We start from the raw sequence: 22,573 nt of genomic DNA, 5'->3' as shown, positions 1-22,573 counted from the left end.
TGATGACTTGCGACTCGACTTGGACTTGCATAACAATGACTTTGTCCCACCTATGAGATGTGGACTCGAGTCATGTGACTTGGACTCGAGTCAGACTCGAGTCATGAATTTGATGACTTGCGACTCGACTTGGACTTGCATAACAATGACTTTGTCCCACCTATGAGATGTGGACTCGAGTCATGTGACTTGGACTCGAGTCAGACTCGAGTCATGAATTTGATGACTTGCGACTCGACTTGGACTTGCATAACAATGACTTTGTCCCACCTATGAGATGTGGACTCGAGTCATGTGACTTGGACTCGAGTCAGACTCGAGTCATGAATTTGATGACTTGCGACTCGACTTGGACTTGCATAACAATGACTTTGTCCCACCTATGAGATGTGGACTCGAGTCATGTGACTTGGACTCGAGTCAGACTCGAGTCATGAATTTGATGACTTGCGACTCGACTTGGACTTGCATAACAATGACTTTGTCCCACCTATGAGATGTGGACTCGAGTCATGTGACTTGGACTCGAGTCAGACTCGAGTCATGAATTTGATGACTTGCGACTCGACTTGGACTTGCATAACAATGACTTTGTCCCACCTATGAGATGTGGACTCGAGTCATGTGACTTGGACTCGAGTCAGACTCGAGTCATGAATTTGATGACTTGCGACTCGACTTGGACTTGCATAACAATGACTTTGTCCCACCTATGAGATGTGGACTCGAGTCATGTGACTTGGACTCGAGTCAGACTCGAGTCATGAATTTGATGACTTGCGACTCGACTTGGACTTGCATAACAATGACTTTGTCCCACCTATGAGATGTGGACTCGAGTCATGTGACTTGGACTCGAGTCAGACTCGAGTCATGAATTTGATGACTTGCGACTCGACTTGGACTTGCATAACAATGACTTTGTCCCACCTATGAGATGTGGACTCGAGTCATGTGACTTGGACTCGAGTCAGACTCGAGTCATGAATTTGATGACTTGCGACTCGACTTGGACTTGCATAACAATGACTTTGTCCCACCTATGAGATGTGGACTCGAGTCATGTGACTTGGACTCGAGTCAGACTCGAGTCATGAATTTGATGACTTGCGACTCGACTTGGACTTGCATAACAATGACTTTGTCCCACCTATGAGATGTGGACTCGAGTCATGTGACTTGGACTCGAGTCAGACTCGAGTCATGAATTTGATGACTTGCGACTCGACTTGGACTTGCATAACAATGACTTTGTCCCACCTATGAGATGTGGACTCGAGTCATGTGACTTGGACTCGAGTCAGACTCGAGTCATGAATTTGATGACTTGCGACTCGACTTGGACTTGCATAACAATGACTTTGTCCCACCTATGAGATGTGGACTCGAGTCATGTGACTTGGACTCGAGTCAGACTCGAGTCATGAATTTGATGACTTGCGACTCGACTTGGACTTGCATAACAATGACTTTGTCCCACCTATGAGATGTGGACTCGAGTCATGTGACTTGGACTCGAGTCAGACTCGAGTCATGAATTTGATGACTTGCGACTCGACTTGGACTTGCATAACAATGACTTTGTCCCACCTATGAGATGTGGACTCGAGTCATGTGACTTGGACTCGAGTCAGACTCGAGTCATGAATTTGATGACTTGCGACTCGACTTGGACTTGCATAACAATGACTTTGTCCCACCTATGAGATGTGGACTCGAGTCATGTGACTTGGACTCGAGTCAGACTCGAGTCATGAATTTGATGACTTGCGACTCGACTTGGACTTGCATAACAATGACTTTGTCCCACCTATGAGATGTGGACTCGAGTCATGTGACTTGGACTCGAGTCAGACTCGAGTCATGAATTTGATGACTTGCGACTCGACTTGGACTTGCATAACAATGACTTTGTCCCACCTATGAGATGTGGACTCGAGTCATGTGACTTGGACTCGAGTCAGACTCGAGTCATGAATTTGATGACTTGCGACTCGACTTGGACTTGCATAACAATGACTTTGTCCCACCTCTGAGATGTGGACTCGAGTCATGTGACTTGGACTCGAGTCAGACTCGAGTCATGAATTTGATGACTTGCGACTCGACTTGGACTTGCATAACAATGACTTTGTCCCACCTATGAGATGTGGACTCGAGTCATGTGACTTGGACTCGAGTCAGACTCGAGTCATGAATTTGATGACTTGCGACTCGACTTGGACTTGCATAACAATGACTTTGTCCCACCTATGAGATGTGGACTCGAGTCATGTGACTTGGACTCGAGTCAGACTCGAGTCATGAATTTGATGACTTGCGACTCGACTTGGACTTGCATAACAATGACTTTGTCCCACCTCTGCTTAACACCTCCTGTTGTATTGAGAGAACGGTTAAAGCCTATTCTTATTTTTTCATCACTTTTTTAAGGAGATTGGAACACTGAGGTGGATCGCAGCCTCCGCTCCCCTTGTCTGGTTGACGAGAGCTCTGATGAAGAAGCAAATGACATCCGCATGGCAATTATTCAAATAAAAACCTCCACACTCGTTAAATTGTTGAGCCAATATTTTGGAAACTCTCGATTGAGTCGTTTGTTGGTCAGACTTAATGGATGTAAGTCGCTGCCACTGTATTATTCCAACGATTGCAAGAATAATGCAGTGTGTGTGTGTGTTGCCTCAATGCTGACGATCAAAGCATTGGAGAGTGTGTGCCTAGGGGCTCACATCCATAGTTAAGGCGAGAAAGCGTAATGGAATAATCTTCTCGGGCGGATGTCTCATGTTTTCACAAGTAACGGCGTCAAAGAATACAATTTTCATCTCTCTTGCTGAGTAGAAGCAGAGTGTTGTGGGGGGGGACGGACGTGTTGTAATGTATCCAGAGCAAGCCGATCAGGAGGTGTTTGAGAGGAGGTGTTAGAGAGTGTGTAAGGTGTTTTGGCAGGAGAGGGGGTGTATTAGAAAAGAGGATGTGTTTGAGAGGAGTGGTATTTGAGACGGCACTGGCGGCGTTGAAAGGAAGGAAGGTGTGCTTGAGAGGGGATGAGGTCATTGAGAGTGGAGGAGGTGTTTGAGAGAGGGTGAGGTGTTTGATAAAGTATTCAATCCATCATTAACGACTGTTTTCACAATAAGACCGTGGTAAATAAGCGGACCAGGTGGGTAATGCTGCTAACAATGCTTTGAAAAGAGGAAACCAATGAGACCATCCTCCGACTTGGACATAAACAATTGATCACGTTAGGCACTTTCGTTACATCGTATGCGACTGTGGCAGAGCATAAAAAAGCAGGGGTAAGATTAATAATTTAACAAGGAGATGTCATGATCCCAGACAGTCTCTTGCGGTATTGCCTGCATCGGATTTCTTAATGGTTACATCGATTAAATAAAGACTACTTACTGTACATGTAGCACAGTAGTTATTGTGCCCGTGTCGAAAATAGAGGGCCTGAGTTAAATCTATGTTAAACTATAAACTATTTTTTTTATTTTACTGGGTAAGGCCCACTGGGCTATTTTGCTCTTTTCCAGAAGCGACCTGGCCACAAATGATATCTTAACGAAGTGGCTTATCATGTGGAAATTTATAGGAGCCAAATACTCTAAACGCATGTTTCTAAATGTGGAGGGAAGAACGGGAGGACCCGGAGAAAAAAATCCATGCGACCACGGGGAAAACATATACAGGTGGCAGGGTTTGGATGGAACCCACGACCTCTTGTATACCAGGCGAGGCAGTTAACATCTCGCCATTACGGCGCCCATCCAGGGTCGATCAAATTAGTACCTTTTTTAAAGACGTGCAGCTCAAAGTGTTGACGAGTGAAATCACAGTCTTAATGAGAAGTGTTTTGTGAATGATTTTTCCACACAGCAAGCATCTACCATTTGCCGAACTTGAACTAACGCTTCACAAGTAGCGTTGGGGGTCCTTAATTCCCACACTTTACTTAATAATGGGGGGCTTTTTAATTATAGTAATTGTGGCACTTTTCTCAATGGTGATTCAGATATCATGCTGTACACTTGTACAGTAATGACAATTCACAGCCCTTTGTCAAGCCTCTGCTGGAAGATGGACTCCCCACGTCATGTTTGTCGTGGCGGCTTTTTAACCGTCCGTCACCGTCCAAAGTAAACATGGAACGATGGGCTTACGTTGGTCCATCGGTTCCAACCACATGCCCAACGTTGCCTCAACGTTGGGCATGTTTACTGGGATGCTGGTCAGTGTGGCCTGGTAAAGCTCGGATTCAGGACCCGTTCGGATATATCACTCACCACTGACATTAACCGTGGTTTGACAAATGGCTGTCGATATTGCATTTTTGTTCATTCAATTCATAGTGCAAGGCCAGCTGCTTGTCTTGTGCAGAGTGGATCCTGGGTCATTTCCACGTTTGGCACAAAAGTCCGTGGTATTTTTTTGATCGTAGCTGACATCAGGTGTGCGACTTTGCACCGTCAGTGTTTGTCGTCGACCGAATCGCGCCCGAAATACTTTCCAGATCTCATAAGCTGAGCGAGGTTTATTCTGGGGAGTACTGTGCTTGGGATGAGTGACCACCGGGGGCTTGCCACGTGTCGTGGCCGTAGGGCTGCGAGATGGCCCACGGGAGATGGCGGTAATTAGTGTCTCCCTTTTGTGTGTGTGGGTCCTTCCGAATCCAAACGCTTCATTCGTGCAATTGCCCAAACCCTCCAATTGCAGTAGGACCCTCCTGAAAAAGTCTTGAGACTCAGGATTTATTGGAGCAAATAGTTGACGCTATGAATGCACTCCGTAATAAGTATAACCCGTAAAAACAAAGTTTTTCACTATAAATCCTTTATATGCGTGGCGGCTAGAGTCCTCTCGTCCTCTGGCTTGAGATGGCTGCCACCTATGGGTCAGATGATTGCATTGCACCATTAAGCAATTGGTAATTCAATATAATATTTTCGTCCTAAAAAGTGTAAATTGTTGGAAAATCTTTTTCACGAACATTAATTGTCACGCACAACGAGTCTGCGTGGAAAATATCAGCTCGATTGGATCACGGGAAGTGGGTTAAAAAACGACCGAAAGATTTGCACGGTCCTAAGCAAGCAAGCGAACTTAATATAAAGGATTTAAAAATTAAAGTGGTCTCAAATGCTTAAGTGAGCACGAGGCAACTCTTATCTTGTTTACAGCCCTGAGCCAAGTGTCGGAAATTCCACACTCCAAAGACGAGGACGAGTTTATCTGCAGGACGTCCACTGTTGACTTCACTTTGGAATCTGCTGTGTGCTCTTGCAATAATGTTGTCCCACTCGTGGTGAGTTTGCGGTTCGGTCCAGGCCTCTCATACGAATGTGTCGGATGCCATCTAGAGGTCATACTGTGCTACAACATAATCTCTGCAAAACAATATTGTCGGTTGAACATATGCGGTGATACATATGTATATGATTGACCAATGTGTCGAATGTTACTGGTTTGTTCTGTCAGTAACCAAAACTGCAAGAGATTTGTGCTTTATAAATTAACATCCCTGTTGCTGTATACATACTCCAATTTGCTTGTATTTCCAATCATTTTCGTGTTATTCTCCAATTTCTGTTTACCAAATTTATTATTCGAGATATCAAGTATTTGCAATCATTCTGTCCATAACGGGAGACAACATTGATTTGAAGAATTGCAGACAAATTTGCCTTCGTATCTTCATCAATCATTATTGGGCGAATTCGTGTTTTCTAAACGCAGCGTGTGTTCCTGTTGGTTGGCCTCTGAATTGCCCATTACAATACTCGGTTATCTAACACATTCCTGCGGAGGGAGCTGGTAGGAACGTTGGGTTGCTCGGTCAATGGCCAGGGTCAACGGCGGCGTGGTGTATTCCGCAAATATGCCCGACTGTGAGGGCGGGCACAAGCCGGCGTGAGTAGGTTAAACGTTGAGTTTTATAAGGGCACCACGGGGTGACCAGCCCCTCCCCACCCAGCCCCACCCCTCCCACCCCCCCACCAAGCCCCAACCCTCCCACCCCCCACCTAGCCCCACCCTCCCCACCCAGCCCCTCCCCACCCAGCCCCTCCCTGCACGACGGACGGACGGACACAATAATCCCCTGTGGGCTGGTGTAACCAGGAGGTTCCTACCAGTATAATCTTTTTATACACATTTCATAACCATGGAGTGGCGTGTGCTTGGAATTGCAATGAGGGACAGATGAACGCACGAACCAGATACGCAAGTCATAGACATCGTATCGACTGGTAGGATATCGCATTGGCTTTGGCAGGACACGTCGCTTGCAGATGTGATGGCCAGTGGCCGAGACTAATAACGGAGTGGCAGGCAAAGAGATACTCCCCGACAGTTATGAAATCAGCTCGTGTTCAGACGCTTACAGACAATTTAGATACGGCAATGGCTAGGTGAGGCCGCTACAAATAAGTGGATTTTTCATAGCTGATGACGAAAGGTGTTGTCGCTTTGAGGCCGACAATTAACAAAAAATCCACTCGATTTTTTTACAATTGTATTCCAATTTTCATATTGACAAACATTGAAGTCCTCTTTATAAAATGTAATTGTATATAGTCCACCTCCGTTTTAGGTGTTCACAAGAGGAATGTTTGTTTCTTTAAAATAATTGTTTGGAATATAATTGGACATTTTCATCGATTCCCAGCTATAATTTGTTGATGAATCCAAAAATATTGAATAGAATTGCAACATCCCCGGAAGTAGATTGCAAACGCAACAGCGGCATTCGGCTCCCAACCATGGCAATACACACTGCAAACATTATTCAAGAACGTGCTCTTGCTGTTGACACGGATTATCAGTTATGATAAAGTGCTGCAGGGTATGTGTGTGTAAAGATACAGTACTGTATATATTCCACACAAATTGCACACGAGGAATGATTTCACCTTTGATCATTTTATTGCATCGAAGAAAAGAGACGCTGTCACTAATTAACGTATTGGCACGGGTACTGTATAACAAGCAAGGACCTCAAGAAAGACAGTTTTTGTTCAGTTGTGAGGCTGTGAATTATTATAAAGTATTGTAACTCGACGATAAATACTTGGTATCTAACCATTCCGCGTCCCCCCCCCACCCCATCGCATTATTCGATGATTTGCAACAATTTGGTGTCAATTCAAATGTGTTGCCATGATGGTGAACGGTAGTGGCCTCTAATGACTGCAAGGGTCGTCACGTGAACACGTTTACCTACAGTATGGATGAACAATTGAACGTACGTGCGATTACATATTATAATAAAAATAAATCGCAATACATGCGGAATTTTACAAAAAAAACGAATACTCATTGGTGGATTAAACAAACCACTGGTTACTTTTTCAGAAAACAATCGACGAAACCCGAGGAAAAACGACCAATCGTGACCATCAGTGCGGTGCGGTGGATGACGGCAGAAAAGTAGCGAATGCGACACAACTACATTCGTACAAATGATTCCATCGACGATTTTAGTGTCTCCACTCGATATACCGCTTTTTGTCTCACTGTACCCTTTACAAACCTTGACACAATACACTTTTACAAAGTATTCCAGTTTCATTGCTTCATCGAAGAATGCTACATTTGTTCAACAAATTCATCTCTGTTTAATACAAACTAAAGAATTACGTTGTTTTGTAGATTTATATCTACAGGCACTTTCATATAACACTATTCACTGGACACATATCCGTGTAAATCCAATTACATCAGTGCCAAACGGCGGTACTATTGCAGTAATCTTTTAGGCGAGTGAATGAATCTGCCTGCTATTTTAACTTCACCAAAACCATAAAATAAAACGTTAGGTTACGCCATCCGAGACATTAACGTGTCATGAAATTATGAATCTACATGCTTAACCTCTATTTTTATAATACTGAAAATCAAATCACGCTTCAGCAAATTACAAACTGTAGCCAAACACAAAGTATCTATGTGGAGTCTCTTCTATAACGCCGCGTGTTCACATAACGCGAATTTGATATAACGCGAATTTGACATAACGCGAATTTGATATAACGCAATCAGGACTACGTAGCCTCGGCATCTTCTCATGCTACCCACGTGCCTCAGTCTTTGTTCAGTCTGCATACGTCACGTGTTCTCGCGTACTGTGCTTTACAATATAATATAATGCGGGTGTTCTGCAGGAACGCAACTACCGCGTCGTAGAACAGACTGTATGCTGAACTTCTTTCGCACCGTACGTAGTCAACCCCGTGCTAATCGGAGGAGCGAATGTATGATTAACACCCATTGATTGCATTCAATAACGCACTGAGCACAACCAGCACATAATTTGATCTTTCTCTTGCGACTGCATAGGTTTTTGCGGGTATGCTGTACAGTTTCCCCCCCGTTATTCACGAACATACTATCCGTGATTTGAGCTATCCGTGAACCTTATCCGGAACTCTACACGACTACACCGAGAGAGAGAAAGTGATGAGATAAAGTGATATAGTGATGAGATTATTTTCATCTATTTATTTAAGGTATCATTATCCGCAAAATTTGCTAATCACGAGCATCTCCGGAACGTATCCCTTGCGGATAACGAGGAGATACCGTATTGTAGCTCTCCACTGTTTGTGGGTTGTTCCGCATCGTCTTTGTTAGGCGCGATGCCCGACATCGAATTGATTTCACTTCCTGCACTATTCAGCTCCTGACAAAGCTCCCACCACCCACCACGCGCAGCGAAACATCAGACACCACGCCGTAGAATGCGCAGCAGCAACAACACGAAAAAACACGACGTGGGGGAGGTCGCAATCTTTCTCATCTTTTACCAAACCCGAATTTGTTTAAATGTGAAATTTTTATCTTCTTGGTTCTTTCGGTAAAGTCACGTAGAAGGGAAATAATAAAATAATAAAAATAAAACATAAAATTATTCTCACGACGTTTCGGCCACAACGCAAGCAGCCGTCCTCAGGTGAAGAACAGGTCTGTCGGAAAGACGCTGTCTTTCCGACAGACCTGTTCAGACCTGTTCAAACCTGTTTTTCACCCGAGGGCGGCTGCTTGCGTTGTGGCCGAAACGTCGTGAGAATTATTTAATGTTTTATTTTTATTATTTCCCTTCTACGCGACTTTACCGAAAGAACCAAGAAGATGAATCCCTGCAGTCACGAAAGCTTCAAATCGAAAAGTTACATTTTTAATTCGCACACCCTTGAAATCACAGCGGGGCGGCCCGGTGCACCAGGGTGGCAACGAGAGTGAGTGAGAGCGTCACGGCGATGTTTGCGCGACCACGGCCGGCGTTTCCCATTTGGCTGGCGTAATGACGAGCCACCTCCACGTTAGGGTTTTTGTCGGTGAACCACATCTGGATGCAGCGACCACTCCCACGATCGTCCTCCGTGTACTTATAGGAGCTGCTCCAGATGCGCTCGCACAGGTCCTTCGGTGTGGGGAAGATCACACGGAACTGCTTGCACTGGGAGTCAGGTGGGCAAAGGTTGGTACCTGCCAGGGGGAATGACAATAATTGAAAGGTAAGATATTGGAAGGCAAATATACAATTGTGTCATTTAATAATGATTGCAGAGCACAGCATGGGAAATATATTGATCTACGATGGCGCTCTCTCCGTCCCCCTAACCCCCTGCAGCATAACAAAAAGCGGCTTAACTTAGCCCCCCCTCCCACAGCCCATCCTGGATCCTCCCCCCCGCTTAACCTGTATATAATCTCGTGTCTCTTAGAGCTCTCTTCACTTGATACAGTAATTTTGCTGTGACGGTTCCACCTGAAGACGGAAGCTTGTGTTGCCTCCGAAACGTCGTGTTTTAATTTATTTTCTTTTTTACCTACGTGACTTTCCCGAAAAAACCAAAGAGTATGGACCCTTACAGTCACGAAAACTTCAAATCTAGAATTGTTTTTAATTGTCACTTTTCCAAATTTACTCAAATTGTATTCTCGGCCTCGTGTCATGCGAGTCCATTTTGAATTTTAGAGAGCCACGCACCCATGTGTCAGAGCACGGCCAACGGAATAGATTTTTCACAGCATATGTTCCATCAACTCCACAAAGTGTGTGTGTTTTGTCCACGCACTCAGCAATATGACTGTGTATTACATGACAGTAAAACTGACATTTAAACGTATTGGCGGTACACCGGTGCACAGTATAAAAACACATGTTACTCAATAATCATTTATGTTCCCGTGATTCGCAACCCCTGATAGAAAATATTGCAGGGTGGTGCGTCAAAATCAGTTCTCGTGATGTCGAAGCAGCCGGAAGACGAATGCCAGTTCAAATGTTTATTGATGAAATGTTTTATAAGGACCGTTGTGTTGTGCTCCACTAGTGTACCGCCAAAACGTCAACATTTTAATTTCAAAGCTGGACTTTGCCAAATTGAGTAACACACCAAATTTCATAAAGTTTTTTTTCGTGAAGTCACAGGGCTGAAATCAGAGGTCGCAACCGGGTACCTGATACCCGTACCCTACCCGATACCCGGCTACCCGTACCCGGCCGGGTACGGTTAGCCGTTTGCGACCCTGGTGCGGCCGGGTACGGGTACGGGTAGGCCGTGAGTCACTGGTGAGTCACCGTTTGTCACTCATTTCGGGTAGGGTACGGGTACGGGTAGGGAACGGGTACCCGTACCCGGCCGGGTACGGGTACGGGTACCCATTTGCGACCCTGGTGCGGCCAGGTACGGGTAAGGAATCAAAACCCGTTTGCGACCTCTGGCTGAGATCATCAACTCGCTCCACTTGAGAAGCTGGTTTGACCAAGGCGGAAGTGCCAATTCAAACCCAGGATTCCCAGTGGTGCGAACACGACGCATTCAGAGGTAGAGGAGCTATCACTCACCGCCCCGGGAATCGAATTCCAATCGGTCCGGTGCAGTGCGTTAACCACCGAGCGTCACCTCACCAAAATGAAGTCAATATTCGACCACGCTGCGGTTGTCTGTGGATATATTGTGCAATGGGGGGGATATTACTAAGTGGCATTGAGAGTTCGTGGTGTTTTACGAGTCGCTTACCATTTATCCATTCCCATCCGCTGTGCCAGTTTTCTTTGCAGGTGTAATCATTTCGACAGTCATTCCACCAACTATGGCAGTCACTTTTGCAGAGTGGAACATTTATGATTCTCTCCTTTCTCCAGCTGCTGTCAGTCTGTTGCCCATAAGGCCAAAGATACAAACATAACAAACAATTAGTTTAATTACGGAGCCATGTGTTTCCATACTCTTTTAACAAATATGTATTTTTCCACAATATTATCCCGATTGCAGTTTCAGAGTTGCATCATGAGACACAGAATCTCTCGCAATGCAGTGCCACCTTTCGCGTTAAAGAAAGTCTCATGGAAGCGGATAATATAGAACTAACGTTGAGATCCCGTCAAGTGATCTCTATTCTGCACAGTAAGGGGCAGCAGTTTCCCTCGCCACCCAACAAGAGTCATGTTTGTCACGAGTTAACCCAATATTTTTTATTGTCAGTGTTAAAATGTATCCAAATTTATTGCAGAACTAAATGTTATGTTTATTTATTTTGCAGTCATTGGTAACCAGGCTGATGCAATCAACTCACAACACTTAAGAACCCAGTTTACTCACAATTTCACGCGTTCGAGCGGTGATAACAAATGATATCAATGACCACGAAGCACATGTTTTTTATAATTGTGTTAATAGCCGACTTTGTGGATTCCGCACCAGCATCTAATACATGGTATTTGTAGTATAAATTAGAGAACAATGCATATGTGAAACCAAGAGCTGTTCCATGACCATAAAATGTATCTAGCACATTTAAAACAATATGAGCACATCACACGCATTATTCGTTCCCTGTGTTGGCTTCCAGTAAAAAACAGGATCGAATTTAAAGTTCTTGTATTGGCTTTCAATACCCTGAAAGGGTTCGCGCCATTATATCTCGATGATCCGCTGAAATCGTATGCCCCTGTGCGGCAACTTCGATCTACCAACTTCCGGGCACCTGAGTGTACACCTCAGACAAATCTGCGTTCAATGGATGATAGAGCATTCAGTAGTCAGGCGCCTTGTTTGTGGAACGCCTTGCCCCAGACCGTTAGGGATGCTCCGTCAGTCGAGGTTTTTAGGGCTCGTCTAAAAACACATTTATTTTCTCTTTTGTTTTCCGTTTGTGTAGGGTTATTTTTCTCTTAGTTTTAGTGTCAAGGGTGTTTACTGGGATTCCGTTGTAAAGCGCTGTGAAGCCTTGTGTGAATTGCGCTACGTAAAACTAAGCTTTACTTACTATTTACTTAGTGTGGCTGTGTTACGGTGCGCCATCGTGCCACCCTAATGGATATTCGAAGCCAGTGAAAATTACAAATGTGGTTACATTTTGCTGACCATGCTTTGGAATTCCACAATCTCTTGTTCAATGTTGGACTATTGCTCTTTGCATGTGGTGCAAATTTGACTTCTCCTCGTGTCAGGTCTCCGACACTGATTTTTAAATCCTTTATATGAAGTTCACTTGCTTGCTTGCTTGCTTACGACCGTGCAAATCTTTCGGTCGTTTTTTTACCCACTTCCCGTGATCCAATCGAGCTGACATTTTGCACACAGACTCGTTGTGCGTGACAATTAATTTTCGTGATATTTTTTTTCCAAAATTTTACACTTTTTAGGAAAAAAAATTATATGTAATTACCAATTGCTTAATGGTGGCAAACAATCATCTGACCCATAGGTGGCAGCCATCTCAAGCCAGAGGACGAGAGGACTCTAGCCGCCACGCATATAAAGGATTTATAGTGAAAAACTTTGTTTTTACGGGTTAATTTATTTTAAATTTAGAATGCAGATAGTGCAATTGCAAGTTTAACCATCAATACGCTTCAAGGACGCATGGCAGATGCAGCTATCTCCTACACAAAGGGCATGTAAAAATGGCCCACAGTGGACACTGGTCACCAATCTCCAACTGTGGAACACAGGAGAATCTCAGATAACACTGGTCAACAAAAAACACATTTTTTCTGGCCTGGACTTTTGCAGTTGTTTTAGACTAATTTCAGGGTGCTGATTCCAAATCTGATCTCAGACTTGCACTATTACATCTCATCTTTATGCTATCGGCATTACCCCGTTTTTATTGATTTTACCCGAAATTAACTCGGTCACTTATGATTGCAAGTTGTTGCGAGTCAGTGACTGCTTTAGTGTTAAAATATGGTGCTGTATTTTTAGGATAGTGTATTTATAATATCATTTTATGTAGATATCCACATTTATTTAATATTTTAGTTCTGCAATTTTTTATTGAAAATGCAATATTTGATATCTCATAAACCTGATGTGATAGACTAAACACTGATGCCAAATTACCATAAAACCGTTGGAATACCTTATGCCAGAAAAAGTGTGTTGACCAGTGTAATCATCCCGGCTACTCCTGAAGCCATCCACCACCTTCACAACCTTGACACGAACATATATACTTTGCTGATTAACTTTTCGCCAGAGGAAATAATAAGACGTTAGATCAGTGAAGTACCTTCTTGATCCAGGGTCCCAGATTTGGCGAGCACTCGTACAAACAGGTGTCCTGCACAAAGTGCTTCTTGCATGCATCCGACAATTTAGGCTGACCCAGAGACCAGCAGTGATTCCAGTTGAAGTTGTACAGGTACGATTGATCCTCATGAGCTTGTTCTGTAGTGTTGGCGTTGCAACATGCGTTGTCCTTCCATGGTGCACACTTTGGGTTTCACATTTACACACACAAAGACAAAGATCATCCTCGTGGCCTTAACCAACATTTGGAGCAGGTGCAGTTAGCGAGCACCTATAAATGCCGGCACGGTACACGACAGGGTGGGTTACCAACGCCACGCTCGACCACGTTTGTCTCCCCAGTGGCGATGTTTATACACCACACCACGTACTCATTTGAGGCTGAGTCGACCTAAGACCGGTTCGGATAACCTTCACTGCTGTTGGTAGCCAAAATCAGGAATCGAACTCGGGTCGCGTGGTTCGTAGCACTCCCAGCTAACTGACACACTACCACTCCCCTATAGGTTAACACAAAAGATACCAAAGATCCCCCAAATAGCCTTAACAGACTGTTGGGGCAAGTGCTGTTAGCGAGTACATATGAAGGCCAGCACGGTACACGAGGAGGTGGGTGGCCAGCACCACGCCCGACCGCCTTTGTCTCCCCAGTGGCGATGTTTACACACCGCACCAGGTACTCACTTGAGGCTGAGTCGACCTAGGGGAGGCCCACGACCAGTTCAGATAATCGACATTGGTGTTGGCCGTGAGCGGGAATCGAACTCGGGTTGCCGGGATAACACACACACTTAAATATATACACACAGAAAAGAAATACTTGAGAGGAGCAAGGATACATGAAGGGAAAAAAAAACGTCAGTGGATGGGATGTATTTACTATTTACGTGAAAGACTTTAAAATATACACATGGTTGCCCACTCTTTAATTGTCGCAATCGAGCCCCACAAGGCTAAACAATGGACAACAAAATACATCTTGTCCTGTATCGCTACACCCCCTTGTCTTTCTATCTCACTTCGATGAAAGAAAATCTACATCCAGTCCCGAACTCCACCTTCACCAACCCGCACTGACCAGTGTGGTGAAGTATGGCCAAAGTAACCCCCACTACCTGCAGATTGAGGGGAGGTCCTCATCCAGCAGCGGACTGACAAGGGGTGGTCCATGTACAATGTGCTAAAGGATTAATGCTTAAATAAAAATCTGGTCCATTGACATCGATCTATTTTGAGCATTAACTGCATATTATTCTCACTAATAGCAGTGTATTAACCAGGGTTAATAGTCACGCGAACTCTCTATCGCACTGAATTCCACAAAGTCTCTAAGACCAACCTTTTAGACTCGTGACCTTTGATCGACTTTTTAATGTTCAAGCAAACTCGTCTAATTTGGATGAGATACGTTTCAGATGAAGTGGGTCAATATTGCACGAAAGATTGAGAGCGGATAAATATTTGTACAATGTAGACAAATGAGATACTATCCAAGTGTCCCCGACTAGGAGCTGAGACACAGCTGTGTCTGAGATAATCAAGAGTCTGAACAGAAGTATGTACTTGAGATGAAACTGCATATTTAACATTGATTTATGTTCGTGCAGTATTTTCAAATTCTCACGTGACGCGTCGCTTTTTTTGTTGTTTAGGTTTGTATTTGCTACATTGCTGTACTTGGTGACCCAGGTGACTTTTCAAATGATACTTTCCTGATCTCTTGAGTTCTCATCTAGTTAAACAAAACTCGAAACTACACTGCAATTGTAACACATATTGCACTTTCAATGGTAAATGCTTTTTGTCAACATATACCGCATTAAGTGTACTACATTTTAGGCATGTAGCAATTCATTTTATCCGCGCCTGTGATTTGAGCCGTCACTACCGTATTCTAAGTTGTGTTTCAGTGACTTAGCATGATTCAGATTAACAACAACTCACTGAATTAACACACAAACACACACAGAATACACGCACACAGAGAGAATTGAATTTTCACAATGAATTGTCACAATTCAGATTCACAATTCGAAACAAGAAGAACTTCTCAAATTTTTACCCATATGACTTGTATTTCTTTTTGTGCATTTCTGTCGAAATTATATTAAAAAAATCACACCGTTAGCCTAAATATAACTTCAGAATATGACTTGCATAAATCCATGTTAATTCTCACACGCAATTTGATGCACATTTGTGGCCAGATCGCTTCTGAAAAAGAGCTACTGTATATAACTCAGTGGGCCATACCTAGTAATATAAAAAATAATTAATAGTCTTTAATAGTAATACTTCGCACAGGCCAGTGCCGGTTGGTGAAGGTTTACCAGGATAAATTGAGAGATAACTCGCCACTGATGTAAACCGTGGCCAGGACTTGAACTCAGGTAACCAGGTTAACAGTGGACACCCCTTCCCCCCTTCCAATTGCAAATGATAACTAATCGATTCTGACATGTGCGTGCTTTTCGATGCACGTAACGCGAGCGTGCAAATCGATTTCAATCAAAGATGCACCATATCGTTACACTGCAGCATAAAAGGAGACGCACGCACGTTCAGCCGCGAAAAGGCACGGAAGCATCACACGACGCGGCGACGAACAAAACTCACCTGTCCGTAAAGTAACCCCTCGGGACCCGGCTTGGTCTTGTGGTGCTTGGCGTCCATGCAAATGTTCAGCAGCTCGCTGGCCATGGCATTCGATGCCCACATGGCCAGGAGGAACACCAACTTAGTCTGTGGCATGACTGGTCCTGTCTCTCCCCGATGCCCCTCCACCGAGCAGCTGCGCACACTGGCTGAAGAATCTGTTGGCCCTGAAACAAACGCAGGTGGGCTTTTTATAGGGTTTCCGATCAATACATCAAGAGCAAAGATCACACGATGGTAACCAGGTTACCCATAAACTGCTCAGAAGTGCTTTATATATTTAAATATTTCTTGTCTATAGCAAGGCACTAAAGGTTTGAATATTCACAAAATGTTGAAATTTGAATTGCCTGTCATTTAACTGCCAAGCTCAACTGGATTGGTATAACTTTAAATGAAACTGTGAAGCGCTATGCATATTGTAAAGTTACCCACAATGATTTTTGCCGTTAAAAGAGTTTCAAATATTTTGGGGCTTATTTACTTTTAAACCATCCCATAAAAAAAAAAACTTGCACCTGTGACTTTATTAAATGTGATTGTCAACAAGCTAAAATAATTTGTGAAAAAGTTACTAATTATAAGTACTTTCAACTCTTCCGTCCCACTTTTCGGCCAATATCTTTTCATCTTCCTGCCTCATCTTTTACCCTTTTATTTATTTTGTGTTAAGTTTTTGAAATGCTAGGCTGTCCCTTTACATGAATTAATTTTTTTTTATATTTCATCACTTTTTTTTTTCCTCGGCTCACCGTTGTAAAAGCTCATGTAGCCTCATTGAGAACTCACCTGGTTAAAATAAAAGTGATTGTAATAAGCATTTGCTGGAATTCAGAGACCTTAGTTTAATTCAGAACCACGGCTAACATTAGTGGCCGATTATATCCAAACCAGTTCTGCCTCCCCCCTCCCTCCTCCACCAACCTACACTGACCAGTGCGCAGACCTATGGACAAAGCAACTTCCATGCCTCATGTGGCTTGAGAAGGCTTTGCGTGAACAAATGGCTGTAAATTATTATTATGACTACCCCATGATTAACGTGGATAGATTAAAGAACCGCTGAGGTAGACAACTTTTACAATCAAGGACAAAGACCCTAGCACATTCCAGAAAAGCTGTGGATGAACCTTTAGGAGGGTATTTAATAGGCTTAAACAATACCAATGTGATTAAAGATTAATAAGTCACGGGGTGGAGCAATGGTGCGGTGGTTCACGTGCTGCCCTATGAACTGCGTGACCCTCGTTCAATACTCAGCCACGGTCAACATCAGTGACTCGTAATATCAGAACCGATCCTTGTCCCGTTATCCTACCACTCATTCATTCGTAAACCCTCACGGACCAGCCTGGTGGAGTCTGTTAAAAACAAAAATCCACAATATGTACCGATGTGTCTTGGCCTTCATCCAACGGCGGATTGAGAATGGCTGAATTCGTTTTTTGTGCGACGTCACCGGCGTTGACCACCAAGGTTGGCGAAAAGCTTGTGACTCTGGTTAGCGTCTAATCCATTCCTTTGAGGGTCAGACATCACGTGGAGATGGTGCCATTAAATTGAACGTGATACTGTTGAGAAATTAAAGAACAATGAATGGTGCTATGCTTGTAAAACAGCAGACCCTTGAGGCAACCTGGACCCCGACCAACCCAAGTCACGAGCTGCTATTGCACGAAACTATTTCGAGGTCTGTACTAAAATCGAAACCTTCGCGGAATAAACAGCCGCACTGATGAGCGTGGAGATGCGAGCGCGATCACGCAACGCTCACGTCTGACGCAGGCGTCGGGAGGCATTTATCCAGCAGTGGATTGACAAAAGGAGGTTGTAAAGATGTCTCAGAAGCACTTCAAACTCATGGTCAGAGTTTTAATAATAATTAATAATTAACATTATTAATGGGAGTTTCATCCAAGGATCCCAAAGCGCCGTAAATGTATTTCTGTGTGTAGCTGGAGCTGTGTTCATAAACTTGATCTGTGTATTAGAAAATCGAACCATTCAGTCAAGAGCAGCAGCTAAGGTGGTGTTTTAAACCTGTTACGTTTTAAATACCTTATGAAACACACCTGAAACCATCAGTCTGTAACCAAATCACCTGGTACGTGCCCGATCCCATCAGATTTTGGAAGCTAAGCAGGTTTCATCCTGGATGGGTGCTTGGTTGGATGTTTGTTGTGCCCTGCTTGCTCGCAGCTCAAGCGAAGCAGTCATGGATCTGTCATGGCTTTCGATCCGCTGACCTCGCCAAATGTTGATTTAAACTTTGAATGAAACACCCACGCGGTGCTTTGCCGGGTCCAAAAATTGCACAATGGGAGCTTTTGTTGATTTCCAGTTTTTTTTGGGGGGGGGAGGTTTTACTAATGTCCAGACAAACAGCCAACCCACCCCCATGGTGACCATCCGCCTTCGGCAGTTCTGGCCGTCCTGCGTTTTCTGGCACTCATCCCGCATACCGTAACAAATCGATGAGTCGCTCAAATATATATATGCGAGATTTAACAACCCTGTCGTGACATTTAGCCTTCAAAGGATATCAAAGGATCAATGATTAACAAGCGATAGCAGCAGAACGCCAACTGCGCGGGGTGCAAGATGGGCCACTGGATTGAACTGCAATAAACTTACAAATCTCGCTTCCCTTGTGCACAATAAGCCATTCCGTCTCGCTGGGCGTCAATCAACTTTCAATATCTTATCGGTTTTTAAGACGTACATATCTTATCAGTTTTGATACGGTATTTACGTAATCGGTTTTGATAAGATATGTAGGCCAGAATGTATTACAAATGGGTCCCAACAAAGTCGCATCGCTGTAGGCTACATTGCGGGCAGCGACATCCAATGTTGTACTGCACTGCTATGCCCCCCCCCCCCCCCCCCAAGGTATGGTACCATCATTGCTCAGTCATCAACTATTAGAAACGCGTGGGCGACAGCTAACGATGCACAGCAAATGCCCACGTGCGTTAAAGGGCCGTCCATAAATGACGTCACGCACCTAGGGGGGGGGAGGGGGGTCAGACATTTGTGACGATGTGTGACGAACGAGGGAGGGGGGGGGGTTTGAGAAATGTGACGTCACATCAAAATGCACAACTTTAAATAAATATTAATTGAAAAGAATTGTTATAACACTAATTTTTATTCATTTTCATTATTAACTATTTGATTATTTAAATTGACTGAGGCCACCTTTTATTTATTCCATGAAGGAGCATTTTGCTTCTCCATGGAAGAATGGAGAAGCATCAATTTTGTAAGAACAAAAAGATTGTTATTAAACGTTTTTATTCTAATGATTCTACCAGGGCTTTTCATTCTGTGAAATGAATGTGATTGTTATAATTGTACTCTCCATTTTGCTTCGTTCTACTACAAAGTTTCAAGTATTTTTTAAAGTTATAATTACTTTTAATATTTTATAATTATAAGAGAATTAAAATCTGAACATCCGCAGTTTTAGTTAGACGTTGAATATTTTCAAGTGCATTTTATGCTAAATTTCAGCTTTCCAACGCCTCCTTTTTAATAAATGTTTTCTCCTACAAAATCAGAGTGCAGCGCCACATTAAATACGCACTACAATGACAATAGTTTAAAGGGATTTGAAGCATGTTCTATTTTCAAAAAAATATTGTTTTGGGGGGGGGGGGGGCAGAGCTTTGTGACGTCATATTTGAGGGGGGGGTCTGACTTTTTGTAACACTGTGACGAGGAGGGGGGGGGGGTAAAAAATCGGCCAAAATCTTGTGACGTTATTTATGGACGGCCTCTAATTCCATCAGTCCGGTCAATTCAACTCGCTTCGCTTAATATACCGCCCATGTACTAATACGACGACGACGACAACAACGAACCACAATCGTATTACACAATCATTCATCTTAGTGGGGGTTTATTTTGTCTAGACATAACGGATGTGGGTACTGCTGCATTCCTCTGCGTGCGGAGAACCACGGGCTTGGTAAAGCTCATAAGGGGCCGTCCATAAATGACGTCACGCGATTTTGGACGATTTTCGACCCCCCCCCCTCGTCACAAAAAGTCAGACCCCCCCCCTCAAATATGACGTCACAAAGCTCTGCCCCCCCCCCCCCAAAACCATATTTCCATCTTGAAAATAAAACATGCTTCAAATCGCTTTAAACTATTGTCATTGTAGTGCGTATTTATAATGTGGCGCTGCCCTCTGATGTTGTAGGAGTGTTGTTATAACAATTAGTGTTGTTATAACAATTCTGTATATATTTAAAGTTGCGCATTTTGATGTGACGTCACATTTCTCAAGTCACAAATGCCTGACACCCCCCCCCCCCCTAGGTGCGTGACGTAATTTATGGACGGCCCCTTACACAATCATTACTTTTTTTTATATGGACATAACGGATGTAGGTACTGCTAGCTTTACTGGACATGACAACTGTTGCATTGTAGCCCATGCGAACATCGCAAGCAACCGCGCACTTCCATGCACTATACACACGCACACGCACGCCACTGCAATCTTCCACGCTTCTTTGGTGTACAGTACTGTACACTATAACACACACACGCAAAGTCTCCACAAATGCTACAGGTCAATACATACAATTCAGTACTTACGTGACGCTGAGCTGTAAACGGCACATACATAGCATACACGTATTATCTAAATATACAGAGCAGAGTATATGCTTATGCGTAGTGTACACCGCATACATACGTGTCTATTAGAACGTCTATTTCCTGAGAGTCTATGGCACATGCACGTGTACTGTATGTACTGTATGTACTGTGGATACTGTACGTACTGTATGAAATGTGCGCAATGTTAACTGTGAACTGTATGTACTGTATATATGTAATGTGTATGAACCGTGTGTACTGCGTGTATGTACATTATATATGTGATGTGTATATGTAATCTGTATGTACTGCATGCACAATGTACATGTAATCTATGTGCTGTGTGTATGTACGGTGCGTACTGCATTACTGTATGTACTATGTATATGTAATGTATGTACTATGTAATGTATGTACTATGTAATGTATGTACTATGTAATGTATGTACTGTGTACGTACGGTGTGTACTGCATTACTGTATAAACTGTATGTACCGCATGCACAATGTATATGTAATCTACGTACTGTGTGTATGTACGGTATGCACCGCTGTGTATGTTTATTGCCCGTACACGTTGAGGTTGTTGAGCAGCAGCGGCAGCACCACCACCACCCACGTGGTCCGTGTCCAGACGCACGCTGCCCCCACGTGGTCGCTCGCGCTTCCGGGTCACGCCTGATGCAAAAGGACGCGTTCCCAGAGCACGTGCTGAGAGCAAAGCCGCCTCGTTGTGGTGCAGCAAAGTCGCGCCTGTCACGTCTCACGCTAGCGGCCGTGAGACACACACACACAAGCTATCTCATGCTGGCACAACGTACTCTTAGGTTTTTTTTTGGGTAAAGTCACGTAAGTAAAAAATAAAAATAAAATTAATTAATGTAATAGAAATAAAATAATAAAAATCACGACGTTTCGCAGGCAACACAAGTCTCCGTCATCAGGTGGGACCGTCACAGCTAGATTTTCTGTATCAAGTGCTGTGATACAGCAAATCTTGCTGTATCACAGGTGGGACCGTCACAGCTAGATTTGCTGTATCACAGCTAGATTTGCTGTATCACAGCTAGATTTGCTGTATCACAGCAAATCTAGCTGTGACGGTCCCACCTGATGACGGAGACTTGTGTTGCCCCCGAAACGTCGTGATTTTTGATTTTTTTATTATTTTATTTCTATTATTACTTTTATTAAAAAAAATTACCTACATGATGACTTTACCGAAAAAACCTAAGAGTATGTATCCTTGCAGTCACGAGAGCTTCAAATCTAGAACTGGCACAACGTAACATCGTGCAGTTAGTTTCGCGTGTGTAGTGTGTGAAAATTCAGTGGGGGGGACGTTGGGCAGGGATATTTGTGTATTCAGTATAACATCATTACATCATTCCTCATCATACACCCCCCCCCCCAGTTTGGTGGCCTCGCGCTGATGGTAGCGATCTTTTCTGGAAGTCTTCGCTGTTTTTTTCCTGGATGTTTCTATTGCGCGAAGTCACTTTAAGATGTTTCTTGTTCATGTATTTTTTGTTTGTTGCAGTTGCACCCAATTCAAGAGCCGCATGGCTCACAGGGCTATGCCGAATAAATGATCTGAACTCACGCCACTCGGTGGTCGCTCTCACTCATTGCACGTCCGGCGTTCCCGTGCACCCGTTACAACATCGGGTGTCGCACACAGGACACACGCCTGTCACGTCTCACGCATCAAACCGCGAGACTCACGCAGGCACAACGTAACAGATTATTTTCTGT

General features: G+C 43.8%; 1 protein-coding gene across 7 annotated transcripts; it reads right to left on the bottom strand.

The window, feature by feature from the left end:
• Nucleotides 1-6,911: 6,911 nt before the first annotated feature.
• On the bottom strand, nucleotides 6,912-21,490 carry LOC144722698 (folate receptor gamma-like). 7 transcript variants are annotated; one of them, XM_078601016.1, is made up of 5 exons: nucleotides 21,393-21,490; nucleotides 16,167-16,372; nucleotides 13,531-13,734; nucleotides 11,034-11,169; nucleotides 6,912-9,492 (listed from the first exon to the last, which is right to left on the bottom strand). In XM_078601016.1, exons 2-5 carry the CDS (start codon nucleotides 16,299-16,301, stop codon nucleotides 9,203-9,205), a joined length of 765 nt encoding a protein of 254 aa, XP_078457142.1. In that variant the 5' UTR covers nucleotides 16,302-16,372; nucleotides 21,393-21,490; the 3' UTR covers nucleotides 6,912-9,202. The 7 variants fall into 7 exon arrangements, with proteins under 7 accessions (XP_078457142.1, XP_078457145.1, XP_078457144.1 ...); XM_078601019.1 differs by having other exon boundaries at nucleotides 16,167-16,363; nucleotides 21,393-21,484; XM_078601018.1 differs by lacking the exon at nucleotides 21,393-21,490 and adding an exon at nucleotides 17,597-17,731.
• Between the last annotated feature and the right edge of the window lie 1,083 nt (nucleotides 21,491-22,573).

The sequence above is a fragment of the Lampetra planeri genome, chromosome 15, assembly GCF_965212315.1.
Source record: "Lampetra planeri chromosome 15, kcLamPlan1.2.h2, whole genome shotgun sequence".
Lineage (NCBI taxonomy): Eukaryota > Metazoa > Chordata > Hyperoartia > Petromyzontiformes > Petromyzontidae > Lampetra > Lampetra planeri.
Note: the sequence above shows the minus strand (reverse complement) of the source record. Positions and strands in the feature narration are given on the sequence as shown.